General features: G+C 40.7%; 1 protein-coding gene across 1 annotated transcript in view; it reads left to right on the top strand.

Annotated features, from left to right (window-relative positions):
• The window catches only part of LOC129853988 (hypermethylated in cancer 2 protein-like), a 58,525-nt gene extending 38,550 nt beyond the window's left edge, over positions 1-19,975 (top strand). Inside the window, exon 2 of the mRNA XM_055920573.1 lies at positions 17,212-19,975. Within this exon, the coding sequence (XP_055776548.1) occupies positions 17,252-18,994 (1,743 nt within the window). The 5' untranslated portion in view covers positions 17,212-17,251 and the 3' untranslated portion in view covers positions 18,995-19,975. The remainder of the gene's footprint in view (positions 1-17,211) is intronic.
• The last annotated feature ends 3,287 nt before the right edge of the window (positions 19,976-23,262 follow it).

Raw genomic sequence — 23,262 nt, 5'->3', positions numbered from 1 at the left:
ATTGGCCAACTCCGAGGGGACAATCATAGGGACCGAGAGAGTGAGAGAAGGGGGGGGGGGGATCCAGAGAAAGCAGTGTGAAAGCAGATGGGCATTTCCATGTAAAAGGACCCATGAACACCAACATGCAAAGTTTATAGGAGCATGTCAAATTGGGTGTCAAATGTGTTATTAAGGCATATATACATTTTCAAGGCTTTGATTTGTGGTGAAAATAATGGAAAAGGGGTCTTAGACAACATATACCAGAAAAAGTCTGAAGAATACATCAACCCAGGTATTATGAATACATCAACCCACATTAAATAAATGCTATAGTATTCACTGCAGTGTTTTTGCACACTTTACTGTAGTATTCACAGTAGTGTTTTTGCGGACTAAAGTCAGCAAAAAACTACAGTGAATACTGTGGTATTTACTGTAATATAGTGTATTATTTACAGGTAACTATAGTATAAATACTGTAGTAAAATAACTAGTGTATAATATAGTAACTAATATTAATGGTATTAATACTTGTGGTATTTAACGTAGTGTTTTTGTGGGCTGTAGTATATGGTAGTATTTACTGTAGTGTTTTGGCAGAAATTACTGTAGTATTTACTATGGTGTTTGGGTTTTATTCTCTTTGACTTAGTAGTGGAGGTTTGAGTAAATCTACTGGGGAAATACTGGAGAAATACTACAAGAGCAAATTTTCCATAACCTTTGGGTAAGTAGAACTGGGGTCTGAACAGATAGTTCAGAGTAGTTCAGAGCGTTTGCTCTTTTCAATAACCTGTAGGGAACACAATATATGGTTTATACTTGGCATGGAGGTTTCTCACTTATTATTGGCACAACTTGGGACATGGGCGAGGGAGATGGGCAAATGAAGTACTGTAGTATGTGCTATAGTTAAAAAATGGTAGTGTTTTTGCGGACTGTAGTGTTTTTGTGGACATTATAGTAGTATTTACTACAGTGTTTTTTTGTGGATAATACTGTCTACAGTATACTACAACATTATATAGTAAGTACTACACATGATCGAGGGATACTACAGTGTGTGTATAGTATTCGACAGTGTGCTACAGTTAAATAATTCTATAGTAAGTACTGTAGTATTCTATAGTAAACTGTAGTTTTTTTTATGTGGGAAAACACAATCATGTTGAAGTAAAGACCTCTGCCAAATAATATCAACACTTATATTTAGCGCTTAACCATCTTGGAAAAATCTGAGAAATGTAGATTTTTTTCGTGTAGTTACCCTTTAATTCAGTGTTTCTGTAGTGCATTTGTGATGGAGTTTTCAAAACAAATGGCCACTGGATTGATGCAAATAATCATGATTCTGCATAGGCTTCTTTGTAGTTACCAGGCCTGGAATTTCGGGATTTTAGGGGCAAGCCATTTGGCCTTCAAGAGGTGCCCAATCTGCCATTGCACCAAGGCCATTAACCAAAATAGGCAATTCAATTGATAAGAAACCTGAAAAACACTAGGTGTTCTGTTAAGAGAAATAAGTGTATGTAAATATACATAAATAATTTTCCTACATGTCAAACTGTAGGTGATAGATGATGCGTATTGGCTACAGCCTCTCATGTCCACACCGATGCTTGATTCTGTCGACTTACTCGAGGCACCGCAACATCACCCACCTTGGAATCTGAGTGGAGGCAGTCAGCATTTTTTAATTATTTAACCATAAATTGAATTATTTGTTTAGAACCTGGATTTGTTTTGTCATTATTTTTTTTCAAAGTATAGCCAAAATCCGACCAAAGCCTATATGTTGAGGGAATTATTTTATAAACACTTCCTTATGTCATTGAAATCATAATTTCTCTCATGTTCTATTGGGTTTCAAACCAGCTTTCTATCATTGTCCAGTAGCCAAAGGCACAATAGTCATATTAGCAACCCATGCTAGTTGTTGCATCTTTAGATCTCCCCTCTTTCTATATTTCTAATAGATATGTTCATCTCTGTCACATTAAACCACTTGCATGTGTGGTACACTTCTGAGATCGGTGTTTTCCCTCTAATTGCATTTTGGAACATTCACACGTATAGCCTATTGTCGTGTGTGCATTGCTTTGCATATAATGCAAGAAATAGCATACTATTTTATCAACATTCTAAGCTAAACATTCTTATCTGTTGCATCAGCTTCATTGCTTTTTAAAGTTTTTTGATGTAAGCTTGTTTGCATGAATTTGGGATCTATCGTCCCACAACTGTCCCAGAGTATGTTTTGTAATATTTATTTTTTCGCACAGAACAACAAACTGACCAATAGAATAGCTAAACTTTTCTACTTTGGGAGGTAGTAGATTGACATAAGCTAGTGATTTTTGGTGTTTGTTAGACTACTCGTTTTGTTGGCTGAGAAAAAGTAATTGTGGACATTTCTTACATTTATAAATGTTTTATTTAACATTTTATTTAACTAGGCAAATCAGTTAAGAACAAATTATTATTTACAGCCTACCCCGGCGACGCTGGTTCAATTGTGCGCCGCCCTATGGGACTCCTTATCATGGCCGGTTGTGATACAGCCTGGAATCAAACCAGGGTCTGTAGTGTTTGTATTTATTATGGAACCCCCCCCACCCCCCATAAGCTGTTGCCAAAGCAGCAGCTACTCTTCCGGGGGTCCAGCAAAATGAAGGCAGTTTATACAAATGTATAACATTACAATACATTCACAGATTTCACAACACACTGTGGGCCCTCAGGCCCCTACTCCACCACTACCACATATCTACAGTACTAAATCCATGTGTATGTATAGTGCGTATGTTATAGTGTGCGTGTGTCTGTATGCATGTGTCAAAATATATTTTATATTTGAGATTCTTCAATGTAGCCACACTTTGCCTTGACATCTTTGCACAGTCATGGCATTCTCTCAACCAGCTTAATGAGGTAGGCACCTGGAATGCTTTTCAATTAACATGTGTGCCTTGTTTAAAGTTCATTTGTGGAATTTTTGTCCTTCTTAATGCGTTTGAGTCAATCAGTTGTGTTGTGACAAGGTAGGGGTGGTATACAGACCAAGTTCATATTATAGCAAGAACAGCTCAAATAAGCAAAGAGAAACGACAGTCCATCATTACTTTAAGACATGGAGGTCAGTCAACTCGGAAAATTTCAAGAACTTTGAAAGTTTCTTCAAGTGCATTTGCAAAAACCACCAAGCGCTATGATGAAATTGGCTCTCATGAGGACCGCCACAGGAAAGGAATACCCAGAGTTACCTCTGCTGAAGAGGATAAGTTCATTAGAATTACCAGCCTCAGACATTGCAGCCAATATAAATACTTCATAGAGTTCAGGTAACAGACAAATATCAACATCAACTGTTCATAGGAGACTGAATCAGGCCTTCATAGTCGAATTGCTGCAAAGAAACCACTACTAAAGGACACCAATAAGAAGAAGAGACTTGCTTGAGACAAGAACCACGAGCAATGGACATTAGACCGGTTGCTTGGGACAAGAACCACGAGCAATGGACATTAGACCGGTGGAAATCTGTCCTTTGGTCAGATGAGTGCAAATATGAGATTTTTGGTTCCAAACGCTGTGTCTTTGTATTTGTATTTATTATGAATCCCCATTAGTCCAGAAAAATTAAGGCAGTTTATATAACTTTAAAACGTTACAATATATTCACAGATTTCACAACACACTGTGTGCCCTCAGGCCCCTACTCCACAACTACCACATATCTACATTACTAAATCCATGTGTGTGTGTGTGTGTGTGTGTGTGTGTGTGTGTGTGTGTGTGTGTGTGTGTGTGTGTGTGTGTGTGTGTGTGTGTGTGTGTGTGTGTGTGTGTGTGTGTGTGTGTGTGTGTGTGTGTGTGTGTGTGTGTGTGTGTGTGCCAATGTTTGTGTTGCTTCACAGTCCCCGCTGTTCCATAAGGTGTTTTTTAAATCAAATTTTACTGCTTGCATCAGTTAATTGATGTGGAATAGAGTTCCATGTAGTACTGTGTGCCTCCCATAGTCTGTTTTGTACTTGGGGACTGTGAAGAGACCTCTTGTGGCATGTCTTGTGGGGTATGCATGGGTGTCTGAGCTGTGTGCCAGTAGTTGAGACAGACAGCTCGGTGTATTCAACATGTCAATACCTCTCAGAAATAAAAGTAGTGATCTCTCCTTTCAGCCAGGAGAGATTGACATGCATATTATTAATATTAGCTCTCTGTGTACATCCAAGGGCCAGCCGTGCTGCCTTGTTCCGAGTCAATTGCAATTTTCCTAAGTCCTTTTTTGTGGCACCTGACCATGGGACTGAGCAGTAATCAAGGTGTGACAAAACTAGGGCCAGTAGGACCTGCCTTGTTGATAGTATTCTTAAGAAGGCAGAGAATCACTTTATTATAGACAGACTTCTCCCCATCTTAGTTACTACTGCATCAATATGTTTTGACCATGACAGTTTACAATCTAGGGTTACAAGAAGCAGTTTAGTCATCTCAATTTGCTAAATTTACACATTATTTATTACAAGATTCAGTTGAGGTTTAGGGTTTAGTGAGTGTTTTGTTCCATATATAATGCTTTTAGTTTTAGAAATATTTAGGGCAAACTTATTCCTTGCCACTCACTCTGAAACTAAGTGCAGCTCTTTGTTGAGTGTTGCAGTCATTTCAGTCGATGTAGTAGCTGACGTGTATAGTGTTGAGTCATCTGCTTACATAGAAACTCTGGCTTTACTCAAAGTCAGTGGCGTGTCGTTAGTAGAAATTGAAAAAGCAAAGGGCCTAAACAGCTACCCTGGAGATTTAGTATATTCGATAGGCTTCCATTAAAGAACACCCTCTGTGTTCTGTTAGACAAGTAACTCTTTATCCACATTTTAGCCATAACACTTACGTTTTTTCCAGCAGCAGACTATGATCAATAATGTCAAAAGCTGCACTGAAGTCTAACAAGACAGCCCCCACAATCATTTTATCATCAATTTATCTTAGCCAATCATCAGTCATTTGTGTAAGTGCTGTGCTTGTTGAGTGTCCTTCCCTCTAAGCGTGCTGAAACTCTGTTGTCAATTTCTTTACTGTGAAATAGCATTGTATCTGGTCAAACATAATTTTTTCCAGAAGTTTACTAAGGGTTGGTAACAGGCTGATTGGTCGGCTATTTGAGCCAGTAAAGGGGGCTTTACTATTCTTGGGTAGCCGAATGACTTTAACTTTCCTTCAGACCTGAGGGCACACGCTCTCTAGTAGGCTTAAATTGAAGATATGGCAAATAGGAGTGACAAAACACTCAGTGATTTTCCATCCAGGTTGTCAGACCCCGGTGGCTTGTCATTGTTGATAGATAATTTTTCACCACTTCCACACTGACTTTGCGGAATTCAAAAGTACAATTCTTGTCTTTCATAATTTGGTCCGATATACTTGGATGTGTAGTGTCAGCGTTTGTTGTTGGCATGTCAACCCTAAGTTTTCTTATCATGCCAATGAAAAAATCATTAAAGTAGTTTGCAATATCAGTGGGCTTTGTGATGAATTAGCCATCTGATTCAATAAATGAAGGAGCCGAGTTTGCCTGTGTTCCCAAAATGTCATTTAAGGTGCCCCAAAGCTTTTTACTGTCATTCTTTATATAATTTATATTTGTTTCATAGTGTAGTTTCTTTTTATTTTTATTTAGTTAAGTCACATGATTTCTTAATTTGCGGTACGTTTGCCAATCTGTTGGGCTGCCAGACTTAATTGCCATACCCTTTGCCTCATCCCTCTCAACCATATAATTTTTCAATTCCTCATGAATCTAATGGTATTTAACCTTTTTTACAGTCATTTTACAGACGTTTTTACAGTTCTTATTAGTAACTGGAATAAGTAGTTTCAGAAATGTGTCAAGTGCAGCGTCTGGTTGCTCCTCATTACACACCACAGACCAGCAAATATTCTTTACATCATCAACATATGAATCACTACAAAACTTCTTGTATGACCTCTTATACACTATATTAGGCCCAGCCTTTTGAACTTTGGTTTTCCTAGATATGGCTATTATACTGTGATCACTACATCCTATGGATTTGGATACTGCTTTAAAGCAAATATCTGCAGCGTTAGTAAAAATGTGATCATTAAATGATTTCATTCCTGTGCTGTTTGTAACTACCCTGGTCCAGGTTGCAGGCACTGGTTATAGTGCCTGCAACACTACAGGTGAGACCTTAAGAGTCTCACCTGTAGTGATGCCTCTAGCACTGAGATGCAGTGCCTTAGACCACTGCGCCACTCAGGAGCCCCACATCTTTGAAGTGCGCCTCGGAATTCAATAAGGTAATAGAATCGGTAAACTTTTCTACTTTGGGGGGGGTAGTAGAATGACATAAGCTAGTTGCATCTACAATGTCGGCGTTGCATTTACAATGTTTCTGTCTTCACTTGTACTTCGGCATTGTGAGGCCTGTGAGAAGGAACCGATCACGTGACTGGCATTGGTTATTAAGAATTGATATGTTTGTGAGAGTCTCACCTTTACATGGAGGGGTCATATTAGTGTGTAGTCCAAACTGTTCGGACGCTACAGACAGAAGTTGGCAGATCGGTTGTACCGACTTCAGACGAGTCCCAAGACGCGTCTAGTCGTAGAGCAAAACGGAGAACACTACCGTGTTTGTGAGCGTCTCATCTTTCCATAGAGGGGTTGTTCATAATAGTTTGTAGGCAAAACCGTTCGGAAGCTACAGACGATTTTGTGAGAAGACCGATTTTCGGGATGTCTCATTGTCTGACAAACACTGCTCTAGCTCTGTCACTTTTCACTGCAGATGCGGAAGGGCGACATAGGTTTATGCGGGGGCTTGAGACACATCCAATGCAAAAAAACTAAACAGATACAATATCTCTAGCTTAAAATAGCAGCTTTTGTGGGGAGTTTTTATTATTATTCTAATTAGATTTCCGCTGGCGGCAGGTAGCCTAGTCGTTAGAGCGTTGGGCCAGGCTAACAAGGTAAGAATCTGTCATTCTGCCCCTGAACAAGGCAGTTAACCCACTGTCATTGTAAATCATATTTTTTTCTTAACTGACTTGCCCAGTTAAATAAAGGTAACATTTAAAATTGTAAAAATGGTGTAACTTTCTAGTTTTTCCCTCTGAGGGCAACAGGAAAGAAAGCACGTGATGATGTAGCTTATTCAATTTGTTTTATTCGGTGGGTAATGAGCACATAACATAGCAGTAGTGTTAGTTGACTTGAAGGAATCTCTCACTCCTCACATTCTCTCCAGCAACATAAAACAGTCTGAGGAGAAAAGTCAAGGGGTGCAATACTGTCGACCAACCACAAGATGTCACTAAACACACATGAATGTAAATCCAGATCAACATGAATTCAAACATCATTTCAATAGCTAGCTATGTAGCTATGAAATCCACCTTGTTACACTGGGTCAAAAGACAGGAGCCCTGTAACAAATAAGTGGAGTAGAGAAATGTGATTCATGTAGCTAGGTAGCAACCGATGTTGGCTGTGGAAATAAGGGCTCCTTTCTGCTGGTAGTGGCTTGCCTATGAGTTTGCCTACTCCAAGCTGTCTACGACAAAGTTGCCTGATGAATGTTAGCCAAGGTGTTAGCTAGCTAGTTAACTAGTTAGCTAGCTATCTAGCTAGCTGGCTGGGATTGTTAATTACTAGCTAGCTAGCTGGGGTTGTTAACTACTAGCTTACTAGCCAGCCATCTAGCTAGCTAGCTTCATCAACAAACGGAACTCCCAGACAAACACTAGTTAACTAGCTAGCAACAACCCTAAACTCCTGCTAGCTATAAATACATTTTATTCATCCCTGCTGGTTAGCTGATATTAGCTAACGTTAACTAAATCAGTAGCTAGCCAAAAGTTAGCTGACTAGTTAGCTAGCTCTCTACATTCAGATGGAGTGCAAAACATGTAAATGTACAACAAACATGAGATGTTCAGACATTAGACTTACTGTATACATTGTTATCTTACCTTATCAAACCATGCTGCATGTTAATTATCTATTATCTATGTTTTAACTTTATTTTAAAGATTTTTATTTTCATAGAACAGCTTGAAATGATGTGCGTTCTGGCTCATTAATTCACATAGAAGTAGCCCATATCACTGTGGCGGACAATTTTACGTTTGAGGCATGCTATGCTAATGTACGCCGTGGATTAGCTAGATAACCAGGAAAATATTCGATGAGAGCCCAAGCACTCCCCCAGTGTTTCCCAAGGTCAAGTATGGACACATTTGCCCATCTCCAGTCAGAACAGAACAGATTACTAATAATTATTTTGTACGTGTGTGCGTTCCTATCAAAGTAAGTGCTTTATTACCTTATCATAATACAGTTTCTGTATATCGTGTAATGTAATTTCTACTGTAGCACACACTGTATTTATGGAGCCTAATGTATTTTGTGTGGATGCCTTTACAACCACAGACACGCAAGGTACTAATTTCATAACCTTTGTGCTGTTATGCATAATTGTTCTTATGTAGCTACATTCTTCTATTAGTTCTGTAAAACAATGCTAATGGTGTTAGCTTGTGTTATGTCTTTTGAAGCTGCCCTGGCCTTATCATGATCATTGCATTAGCCTGTGTATTCATTTGGTCTGTTTAGCACCCTTGTGGAGCTCTTCAGTTATCATTCATAAGTGTCATATTGTCAATGCAACGTATTATTTGTATATATTTTATGTTACTTTCTTATACTATTGTTTTATTGCTATGTACTGATTGTATTTTAATTACTAATAATTCCTCTTAATTCTGTACTTTCAGAAACCACAAACAGTATTTAACATCATAACTGAAACTGGACATCTGTCTTGTTGAAGATTGAAGCCAGGTTTTGTATGCTAGCAACATACTGTTTGGAGAGGGATTGGGGAGGATGAGGGAGTGGGGAGGAGGAAGAGGCAGTGGGGAGGTGGGTGATATATTGTCAATATAATTGCATATTGGAGCTGTATTTGATTTGTATGTGACCTGTATGTCCAATTGCAAAAAACCTAGTTCAGTAATCATCTCACTTGTTAGCTGGCGGTGAACTATGTGGCCATTGAGGGTAGCAGTGTTGATCAAATGGACAAATATTATCTTATACCACTTGGTGGTTTTCCGAGCACATACAGTTGAAGTCAGAAGTTTAAATCATAGCCAAATTACATTTAAACTCAGTTTTTTTCACAATTCCTGACATTTAATCCAGTTAGGATCACCACTTTATTTTAAGAATGTGAAATGTCAGAATAATAGTAGAGAGATTTATTTATTTCAGCTTTTATTTCTTTCATCACATTCCTAGTGGGTCAGAAGTTTACATACACTCAATTAGTATTTGGTAGCATTGCCTTTAAATTGTTTAACTTGGGTCAAACGTTTCGAGTAGCCTTCCACAAGCTTCACACAATAAGTTGGGTGAATTTTTGCCCATTCCTCCTGACAGTGCTGGTGTAACTGAGTCAGGTTTGTAGGCCTCCTTGCTCGCACACGCCTTTTCAGTTCTGCCCACTGTAACGGCTTTCCTCTTCCTCTTCATCCGAAGAGGAGGAGCAGGGATTGAACCAAAATGCAGCGTTGGAATATGACATACTGATTTATTGAACAAGACGAAAAAACACGAAAACACTTTAACAAACTACAAAACAACAAACGACGTAGACGCACCTGAACATAAGAACTTACATATAACGAAGAACGCATGAAACAGGAACAGACTACATAAACCGAACAAACGAACAAACAAACCGAAAACAGTCCCGTGTGGGGCAACGTACACAGACACAGGAGACAACCACCAACAACAAACAATGTGAAAACGCCTACCTTAATATGACTCTCAATCAGAGGAAATGAAAACCACCTGCCTCTAATTGAGAGCCATATCAGGTAACCCTTAAACAAACATAGAAACACATAACATAGACTACCCACCCAAACTCACGCCCTGACCGTCAAACACATACAAAATAACAGAAAACCGGTCAGGAACGTGACACCCACAAGTTCGGCCAGTCCAATACCTTCACTTTGTTGCCGTTAAGCCATTTTGCCACAACTTTGGAAGTATGCTTGGGGTCATGTCCATTTGAAAGACAAATTTGCTACCAAGTGTTATCTTCCTGACTGATGTCTTGAGATGTTGTTACAATATATCCACATAATTTTCCTCGCTCATGATGCCATCTATTTTGTGAAGTGCACCAGTCCCTCCTGCAGCAAAGCACCCCCGCAACATGATGCTGCCAGCCCCGTGCTTCCCGGTTGGGATGGTGTTCTTCAGCTTGCAAGCCTCCCCCTTTTTCCTCCAAACATAATGATGGTCATTATGGCCAAACAGTTCTATTTTTGTTTCATCAGACCAGAGGAAATTTCTCCAAAAAGTACGATCTTTGTCCCCATGTGTCACGTTCCTGACCTATTTCTGTTAGTTTGTTATGTGTGTTAGTTGGTCAGGACGTGAGGTTGGGTGGGCATTCTATGTTTTCTGTTTCTATGTTGGTTTATGGGTTGCCTGGTATGGCTCTTAATTAGAGGCAGGTGTTTGGCGTTCCTCTAATTAAGAGTCATATTTAGGTAGGCGTTTTCACAGTGTTCATTGTGGGTGATTGTCTTCCGTGTCTGTGTACCACGCGGGACTGTTTTCGGTTTGTTTGTTCCTCGTTCATTTGTGTAGCCTATGTTTCCTATTCGTGCGTTCTTCTTGTTTTATGTAAGTTCGTCGTCTAGGTCTGTCTACACCGTTTGTTGTTTTTGTTAGTTTAGTCAAGTTCGTGTTTTCTTTAATAAATTATGTGTTCAAACTCCGCTGCGCCTTGGTTCCCTCAATACTCCTCCTTTTCGGTCGAAGAGGAGGAGGACCGCCGTTACACCATGTGCAGTTGCAAACTTTTTTATGGAGGTTTTGGAGCAGTGGCTTCTTCCTTGCTGAGCGGCCTTTCAGGTTATGTCGATATAGGATTCGTTTTACTGAGGATATAGATACTTTTGTACCTGTTTCCTCAGCATCTTCACAAGGTCCTTTGCTGTTTTTCTGGGATTGATTTGCACTTTTCGACCAAAGTACGTTCATCTCTAGGAGACAGAACACATCTCCTTCCTGAGCGGAATGACAGCTGCGTGGTCCCATGGTGTTTATACTTGCCTACTATAGTTTGTACAGATGAACGTGGTACCTTCAGGGTTTGGAAATGTCTCCCAAGGATGAACCAGACTTGTGGAGGTCTTCCATTTTTTTCTGAGGTCTTGGCTGATTTCTTTTGATTTTCCCATGATGTCAAGCAAATAGGCACAGAGTTTGAAGGTAGGCCTTGAAATACATCCACAGGTACACCTCCAATTGACTCAAATGATGTCAATTAGCCTATTAGAAGCTTCTAAAGCAATGACATAATTTTCTGGAATTTTCCAAGCTGTTTAAAGGCAGTGTAAGTAAACTTCTGACCCACTGGAATTGTGGTACAGTGAATTATAAGTGAAATAATCTGTCTGTAAACCCTCTTCACCCCAACACCCACACACGCTGGTCCCCTGTTGAGACCCATCTTCCCAAGCACCTCTGTGCAGTCAGACCGTTTGATTATTCTGTACCGACAGAGCCACAATAATATGCCCCCTCTCTGATTGTCAGAGTGTGACTCCCTCCCCATGGGTTACTGCAGCCAGTGTTACCAGCACTGCCACTACCTGGGTGGGGTACTCCACCGGAATTCCTACCGGCTAGGTACGAGGTCATCAAGGTTCTCATTAGCAGCTTTGAGAAAATCCTTGTATATTATGCTCACCCATCCAGGGGCTTTGGCTTTTGGACCAACTTTGCCATGCAGGCTCAGACTTTTGAGGGGGCGGTGCTGCTTTGTGGGTCCTGACCACGTTCACCTTTCTGTCATGTCTGCGTAGGCTACTTGCAGTAGACCTATAAAATGGATAAGGACTTCTCCTTAATAGGTGGGTCGCTCAGTTCGGTATCTAGGATATGGGGTTGGCACCGCTCCATCATGATAGGACAAAAATAAACTATATATTTGTATTTTAATTTGAAAATGTATGTACCATATCTGTGCAAATATAAAGACTCTCAGTCTGTCACAACTCCTGCTCGCAGACACACATGGGCTCTGGCATTTGCAACCATTTTCCTTACCTACTCACTTGACTCATCACACTTTTCCAGTCATACTAAACACACAGGTACCCCATCTTACTACACACCCTTACTCCCCTCACATATACAAGGAACTGGAACACAAAGTATCCGAAGCCCGAAGTACATACCCACATACTGTGTCTTTTGTGTCCTCTGCTTGTTGTGTTTTTATTTCTACCTTGTTGATTCCTGCCTAATTTTGGGCTTTGGGATCTTTTGTGTTGCAGTTCCTTGTATTTGGGGATTTATTATTTCATGAATTGTCCTATCTTTTATCTATTTATAAATACTATACATAAAACATAGAATACAAATTATTTTACAACATTCCCTAACTTGAATAATATAGTGTGTTTATAGTTTCGTTATTAATTGTTGTATTTTATAATTTCTGTTTTTTTTTTATTACAATCCCTGCCATTAATAGTATTAAATGTTCCATTTTATTTAGAATAGCAATGGAGTGGTTTTGGTCTCAAAACAGTTGGTTATCAATGCATAGCTTGTCAATAACGAGAGCTACACGTCTCCCTTTCAGTCTATTGTCTTTGAATAATGGATACAGTACCTTGCGTATTTCCTTCGGGAACCAATCGTTCATGCCTATTTTAAGCCGGCGAGTCTTTTGCCCAGGCTTTTAACCATTATTTCATCTTTAAAGGATTCTAATTTGTCAATGATTGGGCACTCGTATCGCTGTCCTCTCTGTCCAAAACTATGCATTCGAGTTTAATTTGGTCGACAGTGTCGCCTGGGATCTGTAGTGCTTTAACCATGAATTCTTTCACCACACTCTTTGGATCTTCATCCTCTTTAATTCCGGAAAGCACCAGATTTTTTTCGCATTGATCTAGTCTGTATATCAAGTAGGTATTCTCTTAACAACTTGTTCTCTCTTAAATTCATTAACGTCTGTGTTGATTACATTGACTGTACCCCTTCAGCTTTACAGTTTATTTTTCCCATGTCGCGGCTTTCTCATCACTCATTTCAAGGCTTGCCTTCATCTTATCTTTAAGGTCGAACTCAAGCATGCCTAATTTATAATTTATTGATTTTAGCAGTTTGGTTTCCACACTTACTGTACAGGGTGGAGAAAATAGGTAATCCGTGTCAGTCAAAGTCTTAGTTTCCTTTTAGAGTTCGGTTCTTCATTCTTTCTGTGTTTATTCTCTGCCATGTTTTTTTACTGCATTGGTAGTGGTTATCTTTAAAATTATCTAGCCTTACAAGTTGTTTTGAGTTATTATCCAGTTTGAATGTTGTTTCCCACGAGTGAGCAGATCAGCGTAAATGTGCTATTATTTGGTCATGTTTTCGGGACATAAATGTCTACCCTTTTTCACGAGGCATTCTGCACTGCCATTTTGTTGTTATTGTACATGGATTTTATAATGTAGTATGTTTTTATTATGTACGCCTTAATGGCATCCGAAATTATATCAGGTGTCGGCTTTTTTTCTGTCCTCTGTCTACATTTGTAATGGTAAAGGTTTTTATTTTTTCATTTACGTATTTAATACATTTTGGGTCCAGAAGATGCACTGTTCATTCTCCAAATTCTGTTGCTAAGTGTATTTTCTATTGGTGTAATAAAGTAATCTAATCACAGCCGTTTGAGTAGACTCTGCAGGGACCACTGTAGAATGATCACAGCCATGTTCTTGTACGCGTCAAACGGTTAAATCAGAACATGCGTAGAAGCACCTTTAGCCTTCTCTGGCCTTTTCTGGTTGACCTGAACCCTGTTCCGCTAGCGTAACCCCTCTCCAACAGCCAATGAAATTGCAGGGTGCCAAATTCAATCAACAGAAATCTCATAATTCAATTTTCTAAAACATACAAGTATTGGGCACCATTTTAAAGATAAAATTCTCGTTAATCCAACCACAGTGTTCGATTTCAAAAAATATTTTAGGTGAAAGCAGAACATATCATTATGTTAGGTCAGCAACTAGTCACAGAAAGCATATAGTGATTTTCCAAACAAAGAGAGTAGACACAAAAAGCTGAAATATTGATAAAATGAATCACTAACCTTTGATATTCTTTGTCAGATGACACTACCGGGACAACATGTTACACAATACATGTATGTTTTGTTCGATCAGTTCATATTTATATCCAAAAACCTCAGTTTACATTTGGCTTTGCCTCCAAAACATCCCGTGAATTTGCACAGAGCCACGTCAAATCACAGAAATACTCATAATAAACATTAATAAAAGATACAAGTGTTATTCACAGATTTAAAGATATACTTCTCCTTAATGCAAGCGCTGTGTCAGATTTCAAAAAAACTTTACAGAAAAAGCAAACCATGCAATAATCTGAGTACGGCGCTCAGAGACATAAACAACCCAAGAAGATATCCGCCATGTTGGACATAAGTCAGAAATAGCATTATAAATATTAACTTACCTTTGATGATCTTCGTCAGAATGCACTCGCAGGAATCCCAGTTCCACAATAAATGTTTGATTTGTTCCATGAAGTCCATTTATGTCCAAATTCCTCCTTTTGTTAGGGCGTTTAGTAAACAAATCGAAACTCACGAGGCGCGGGTAAGTCCAGCGGAAATGTTGGACGAAAATTCCAAAAAGTTATATTACTGGTCGTAGAAACATATCAAACGATGTATAGAATCAATCTTTAGGATTTTTTAATCATAAATGTTCAATAATGTCCCAACCGAAGAATTCCTTTGTCTGTAGAAAAGCCATGGAACGAGAGCTACTTCTCACATGAACGAGCGTCAAGAGTTTGTGGCACTCTGCTAGACCACTAACTCAACGAGCTCTTATGAGCCCCTCCTTTACAGTAGAAGCCTCAAACAGGTTTCTAAAGACGGTTGACATCTAGTGGAAGCCTTAGGAAGTGCAAAATGACCCCATAGACACTGTGTATTCGATAGGCCAAGCTTTGAAAAACTACAAACCTCAGATTTCCCACTTCCTGGTTGAATTTTTCTCCAAATCTACTAATAATATGCATATATTAGCAACTGGGACTGAGTAGCAGGCAGTTTACTCTGTGCACGCTTTTCATCCAAACGTGAAAATGCTGCCCCTTATCCATAAGAATTTACGTCTCTGAGAGCTTTCCACACCTGGATTGTGCAACATTTACCCGATATTCTTTAAAACATTCTTCCAGCTCTGTCAAATTGGTTGTTGATCATTGTTTGACAATCATTTTCAGGTCTTTCCATTTTCAAGTAGATTTAAGTCGAAACTGTAACTTGACCACTCAGGGACATTCACTGTATTCTTGGTAAGTAACTCCAGTGTAGATTTGGCCTTGTCTTTAAGGTTATTGTCCTGCTGAAAGGTGAATTCATCTCCCAGTGTCTGGTGGAAAGCAAACTCAACCAGGTTTTCCTCTAGGATTTTGCTTGTGCTTAGCTTCATTCCTTATATTTTTTATCATGAAAAAATCCCCAGTCCTGAAAGATTACAAGCATACCCATAACATGATGCAGCCACCACTATGAAAATATGGAGAGTGGTACTCAGTAATGTGTTGTATTAGATTTGCCCTAAACATAACACTTTGTTTTCAAGGTAAAAAGTTAATTAATTTGCCAAATTTTTTTCAGTATTTAGTGCCTTGTTGCAAACAGGATGCGTTTTGGAATTGTTTTATTCTGTACAGGCTTCCTTCTTTTCACTCTGTCATTTAGGCTATTATTGTTGAGTAACTACAATGTTGTTGATCCATCCTCAGTTTTCTCCCATTACCTCCATTAACTTCTCTAGGGTACGTGAGACGGTAGCGTCTCACCTCTTCAACAGCCAGTGAAACTGCAGGGCGCCAAATTCAAATACAGTATTACTCATTATAAAAATTCAGAAAACAAAACATATTTTACATAAATTTAAAGATTAACTTCTTGTGAACCACGGTGTCAGATTTAAAAAATGCTTTACGGCGAAAGCATACCTTACGATTATTTGAGAACATAGCCCAGCAGACAAATCATTACAAACAGTAACCAGCCAAGTAGAAGAGTTACACAAGTCAGAAATAGAGATAAAATTAATCCCTTACCTTTGATGATCTTCATATGGTTGCACTCAGCAGACATTAATTTACTCAATAAATGTTCCTTTTGTCCGATAAAGTCTCTTTATATCCAAAAAACTGTTTTGTTCGGGCGTTTTCTTCAGTAATCCACAGGCTCAAACGCAGTCAAAACAGGCAGACAAATCAAAATTGTATCCGTAAAGTTCATAGAAAAATGTCAAACGATGTTTATATTCAATCCTCAGGTTGTTTTTAGCCTAAATAATCGATAATATTTCAACCGGACAATAACGTTGTCAATATTAAAGGTAAACAAGAAAGGCACTCTCTCGGACTCGCGCATGAAAAAGCTCTGTGACACTTTAGGGTCCACTCATTCAGACTGCTCTTACTTCCTAATTTTTCAGAATACAAGCCTGAAACAATTTCTAAAGACTGTTGACATCTAGCGGAAGGCATAGGAACTGCAATTTGAGTCCTAAGTCAATGGGTACTGTAATGGCATTGAATAGAAAACTACAAAACCCAAATAAAACTACTTCCTGAATGGATTTTTCTCAGGTTTTCGCCTGCCAAATCAGTTCTGTTATACTCACAGACACTATTTTAACAGTTTTGGAAACTTTAGAGTGTTTCCTATCCAAATCTACCAGTTATATGCATATCATATCTTCTGGGCCCGAGTAGCAGGCAGTTTAATTTGGGCATGCTTTTCATCCAAAATTCCGAAATGCTGCCCCCTACCCTAGAGAAGTTAAACTCTGTAACTATTTTAAAGTCACCATTCCTCTCCGGCAACTGAGTTATGAAGGACGCCTGTATCTTTGTAGCGACTGGGTCTATTTCTACACCATCCAAAGTGTAATTGATAACTTTACCATGCTCAAACGGATATTCCATGTGTGCTTTTTTTGTTCTGTTTTTTTTGGCATTGGAAAACCTCCCTGGTCTTAGGCCTATTTTTGATAACACTAACACGCCTCTCTCTCTCTCTCTCTCTCTCTCTCTCGCTCTCTCTCTCTCTCCTTCAGGTGTTGCCTGTGTAGGAAGAGAGAGAAAAGGAAGGTGGAAATGGAACTGCCAAATCATGCCAAACAAATACTACTGCAACTCAACCAGCAGAGGGCTAAGGGCTTCCTGTGTGACGTCATCATCGTGGTGGAGAACGCTCTGTTCCGAGCCCACAAGAACATATTAGCAGCCAGCAGTATCTACTTCAAGTCCCTGGTTCTCCACGACAACCTCATCAACCTGGACACAGAAATGGTGAATCCCTCTGTTTTCCGACAAGTCCTGGACTTCATCTACACGGGGAAGCTCCTGTCCTCATTGGACCAGAGTAGTGAGCAGAACTACAGTGCCCTCTTGACCGCAGCCAGCTACCTCCAGCTCCATGACCTCGCCGCGATGTGCAGGAAGAAGCTCAAGCGAAGCGGCGGCAAGCCTCTGCCGGGTAAACTCTCCACCTCGGGTCCGCTCAGCCGACTGCGCCTCAACAACGAGCACCTCTCGTCCTCCACCCTCACCGCCTCCCACAACCACTACATCCTCGCCCCCTCCGACGCAGACCAGCCACAGCCCGATGACGGCCTCCGGGACAAGCTCTCGGATGATGAGATGTTCATCGGGAGCACCGCCGGGAAGAATGGGACCTGCGGGAGTGGTAGTAATGGAAACCTCAGTAACGGTTTGAGCGGCAGGGAGACAGATCTCGGGCTGGACCTGTCCAAGAAGAGCCCTCCATCGGCGTGTACCACAACAGACGCACTCAGCCCTCACAGCAACTCCCAGGGTTCCCCTCAATCTGCCTCAGTATCCACAACCAACAGTGCCTCACTGGATGATTCCACCATCACTCTGCCCGGTTTGGACACCACCGGCCCAGAGCCCATGGAGCTCATACCCACCCCCAAAGCCCCTGAAAACAGTCAGGCCCATCCAGACGCTCCCCCACCTCGCAAGAGCTCCCGCCAGGTAGCCCGCAAGAAGGAGTGGCCCAAGAGAGAGGCTTCTGGTCTGAAGGCTGAGGATCGTGACCCGCCCCTGGTCAATGGTGTGATTGTGGGACCTAAAGAGGGCCGCTCATCCAGTGGCATAGGTGGGGACAGCAGGTGCAGCTTTCCCTCAGACCAGTCCTTCCAGTGTAAAGAGGAGGAGGAAGGAGGGGAGAATGGGCAGGAGCACAGTGACCAGAGCGGGCATAGTGATGGAGAGAGTGGAGGAGGAGGGCACCACAGCGCCAACTATGTGTACCGGCAGGAAGGGTTTGAGCCAGCGTTTGGGGACAACTTGTATGTGTGCATCCCCTGTGGGAAGGGCTTTCCCAGCTCGGAGCAGCTCAACGCCCATGTGGAGACGCACACAGAGGACGAGCTCTACATCAAAGAGGAGGGAGGGGCCTTTGTGAAAGAGGAAGAGGCTGAGGACCTCTCGGCCCCCGTGGCTCCCACCACATTCGGCATCTCCGAGCCACGGCCCTTCAAATGTACCGTATGCAGTAAGAGCTACAAAGACCCGGCGACCCTGAGACAGCACGAGAAGAGCCACTGGCTGACCCGACCCTTCCCATGTAACATCTGCGGGAAGATGTTCACCCAGAGAGGCACTATGACGCGCCACATGCGGAGCCACCTGGGCCTGAAACCATTTGCATGCGATGAGTGTGGCATGCGCTTCACACGCCAGTACCGGCTGACGGAGCACATGCGCGTCCACTCGGGAGAGAAGCCGTACGAATGCCAGTTGTGCGGTGGAAAGTTCACCCAGCAACGCAACCTCATCAGCCACCTGAGAATGCACACCTCACCCTCCTAAAACACAACATCAAGCCAAAGAATGCTTTTTCATTTTTTCCCCACCTCACAACCAAACAAATGCACATGTACACTCATGCAGAAACACAGGTACACACTCTCTCTCTCTCTCACACACACACACGTAAACATAGATGTCTATACACAACCACCTGGCTTAGTGTGTGTAGTGGTTGTCCAGAGTCAGCATGTGGCAGGATGGTCATGGAAAACAACCCCACCTCTGGAAGTCTAGATGGGCAGTGTACCTCCCCTTCCCCCCTCTCTCTGAAGTCACCTATGGTGGGTGTGAGGGCATGGACCGGTGGTTGTTTCTCTTAGATCTTGTAAATGTGAATGGGGTACTGCTGTAACCTCAGGCCCACCTCATGCCTCTCAGTCCTAATACACCCTCAACACCTTTACTTGGGAGTATTTAGGCCTTTGACTTTTTCAAACTGATCCCTTCTGGGGGTATTCAGGGTTCCCTCTATACTCCAACCTCATTAGTCAAACAACTACGCCATTCCTCCTTTTAATTTAGACAGGTCTAATATTATTCACTCTGTCAATGATGTACACTACAGGCAATAATTTCAAAGAATGTGTTTTTGTTGTAACCAAACAGCAGCTACTGTATATGTCCAATGCTAATGTGAGTGAACCTGGAGATAGTAGGGATGTCTGCATTAGGGTGGAGGGATGTTGTTGGTCATATCCATGCTTTACCTAAAAGTTTTATGTCTGAGTTTCCAGATGAGGGGCTCAATTTAATTTACTCCAGACACACACTCACCTTAAAGTCTCCACTCTACAGCTGGTCTCTGAGTAAGAGAAAGAGGGGAGGTGGGGTTAGTCATTTTGCCCACGAAAGCTCATCCTGGGATACAAAAAAACTAAATGGAGGTACTTGTTTTACTCAAAGAACCTGTAATGTTTCTGTGAATGTTTAAACTGGAAGGTCTTCGGATGTTTCTTCTTGGGGAAGGGGGATATGGGGTGAGGGTGGGGCAGTTAGTTGAACAGGGAAGAGACGGGAGGGGGGGGGGGGGTCGGTGTAGGCTGAACTTCTCGTTTGGTGGGTACATTTATTTTTTGTCAGTATAGCTTTTCCTCCCCTTACAAAAAAGAAAAGCTTATTTCGATAGGCTTGTGAACTCGCTACCTCTGATTACTCTTACGAACTCTACGTTGATTAGTTGAAAGTTGCTAAATGTAATTAATTGTATAAAGTGTGTAGATAGTAACTTTTTCCCCTAATGCTTTAACCTGCTTTAACCTGCCCATCTCTCAACACAGGTTTTTCATGCTTTTTAGATTTTTACATGTTAACATTATTTTAACTGTCTTTTTTTCTTCTTGTCATAAAGATAGCTTTCCGGGTGCTCTTCTCAATGAATAGGCCCCCACCTCACAATGTACTGTATTTTCTTGCAAATAGTGGTTAGTGAGTTTAGATGCACAGTGTTCCAAAGATCTAATGAATGTTAAGGCGGACGGAGCTGACTAACACATTTTGCTAGACAAGTTCATAACCAAAGTAAAAAAAAAAAAAAGATGTACTTAAGATATATAGCATAGTTAATTATTTCACTTTTGATTTGTCTTTTTCCTGTATGAAAAAACAATTTAAGAATTGTATTCTAGGTCCAGACAATTGAAACCCACAGTTGTGTTGGACTATTGACCAATGACTCTTGAGACTCTTGAGTTTCTGTATGGTTTGCAAGGAAAGCTTGTGCTGATTGGTGGGCTGGTGTTAACATAAACTTTACATGTAAAGTAACTGTAGAGTTTACAATGTTCCCTGAACTTTATTTTTATTTGTAACAAGGGTCCTTCTCATCACTTTATATTCCCCGACCTAAAAGCAGGACTTGATTACATTTCATGTGTTCTGTTCAGACCAAAAAAAAGAAGAAAAAATGATAGAAATTATAATAATGACATTTTTTATGTGAAGTTATAAGTTTGCTTGTTAGTTTATTGAGCCAGACTTGGGGAAGCTTGTATTGGAAAGGGAGAGGCAAGGATGCACTGGACAGCTCAATTCTTCTCTCAATTGTATTCACTCATACCGCATCGTTATGAAAATTTACATTTTAGTAATTTAGCAGTGCTCTTATCCAGAGTGAATTACAGTAGTGAGTGCATACATTTTAGTACTTTTTTTTGTACTCCCAGCTGCCTCCCATATGGGCCATTCTTATAGAATATTTATTTATTAGCATAGTACTACAAATTACAAACACTACTACAAGAGGGATGCATGTCCCTCTACTGTAATCATTCTCCACTGAAACCCAAGCTGTCTGTCTTAGCTTGTCCGGTGTGTCCCGACTCTTATGGTAAACTATGGGGGGAGAGAAACCTTCATTGCAAGTTTTTGGTATAGGCATTCCTCTATTATTTTGGTTTTACCTATCTTTTTTATTTCTATTCCTCCTTCATCCTCATGGTTGGTCTGTGGAATGTTTTGTCATCATATAGGGATGCAGCTGCAGTCATACAAGCATCGTTATCGTTTCAAGGTAACTGCGTCTTGGACTCTGAGATGTTACTTTAAAAACAAATGTTTTACTGTTCTCGCCGAGGTAAAAAGCAGTTACTGCTGAGGGGTTGCATGGTACGTGTGTATTTTTACCCCCCCCCCTCACCATCACCACCCACCCTCCAACCTGAAATCCATCATGTAATTAATTGTTTTCCTGTGATCTCTTCTTACTTATTCGGGAGTCCACGATGCATTGCCTTCAGACGCTATTGTTCTTGTCAGCACTTAAGCAGTACAGCGTAATGTCTGTGACGCTCAAAAGGTCTTTTTGTACAGCAAGATCTCTAGCCATCTCTCCAAAGTCTTTGCAGCTGCAGCCGAACTAGCGTTTATTAGTTTGGCAAAAACGGAAAAAATATTAACTAAAACTGCGATACTACTACTACTACTACTACTACTACTACTACTACTACTCAAATACTTCAGGGATTGTTCTGCATCTATGAATGTAGGACTCTCAGCTACATTTGTAAGACATAGTATTGTATCAATTTCTCTGTATTTTACTCATGAGAAAACCAAAACACTAGTTTCATATTTAAAAGATTTAAAAAATGGGGGGTACTTTTTCAACTAACACAAAGAGCCTTAACAAAAGGCGGGGCAGCTCAATACAAAAGTCGACTTTTTAGTTAGTATCATAATATGTTCCGAAATAGTCGCAAAGTTGTACAAAGAACTAAGACCTAAAAAAAAGCTCATACCCAAATCCACAAACTATTTTTTAAACCAAAGCACATTTGAATGATTATGGAACAGTGTGTGGCAAAAAAAAATGATACATATGTATTTATCTCATTGTTTACATAAACTTTTACAGTTTTACAGACCTCAGTTGAGGCTCGGCCAGTCAGAGGTGTGGTTGTATGTGTTTTTTGCTTTTTCCACAGAGGTTTTGCTGCCAAAACAAAAGCTTCAGCTTCAGCGTCAGCGTCAACCCTGCGGCAGACTACTTCATATTTAAATTGGGGAGGGGGTTGCAGTTTTAGGGGTGCATCGCCCCCCCTCTGCCAGCTGGCTTTGGGGTGACCTTGTCCCCCTGCCCTATGAACCGTCTTCAGAAGATGGGACTGGGGGGATGGGACGGGACAGGACGGGGGTTAGGGTGCTGGATGGGGGGGTGTTGCATGAAGGGCTGGGATGACGTTAGAACTCTCTTAGGCTGCGTTTACACAGGGAGCACAATTCAGTTTTTTTTGCCCAATTATTGGCAAAAGAGCTGATCTGATTGGTCAAAAGACAAATTAGTGGGAAAATTATTAGAATTGGGGTGCCTGTATAAATGCAGCCTTACTGTACCTCGGGACTTTAAAAACATAATTGAAAACTATAGTGACTGGGATTTGTTAATTGCATGTGAGCAGGTCTATTTGCTAGGGTCTTAAATGAAAGATTAATCCATTTTGAATGTGATATTGTATTTGTGTATTTCTGACCGATATTCTATGTATTCCCAAGGTCATTTCATGTTTATTGTGTATCTGAGCTATTCACTGTTCAAGCAGGCAGAAATACTGCCGGTATGAATCGTTTTTCATCATATGGCGCAAAACTTGAATGGCGAATAGGTCCGATACACATTAAATGACCCTGTAAATACATAGAACATTTCTCAGAGATGCACAAATATGATATAACATTCAAAATGAGTGAATCTTTCCTTTAACTGTGAATGTTCTTGATGTTTCTGCTTATTTGATGTTTGGAAAGGATGATGATGATTTCTTAGCTGCCTG

This window comes from Salvelinus fontinalis, chromosome 4 (assembly GCF_029448725.1).
Source record: "Salvelinus fontinalis isolate EN_2023a chromosome 4, ASM2944872v1, whole genome shotgun sequence".
NCBI lineage: Eukaryota > Metazoa > Chordata > Actinopteri > Salmoniformes > Salmonidae > Salvelinus > Salvelinus fontinalis.
The sequence above is the reverse complement of the archived record's forward strand: the minus strand, read 5'-3'. Positions and strand labels throughout refer to the sequence as shown.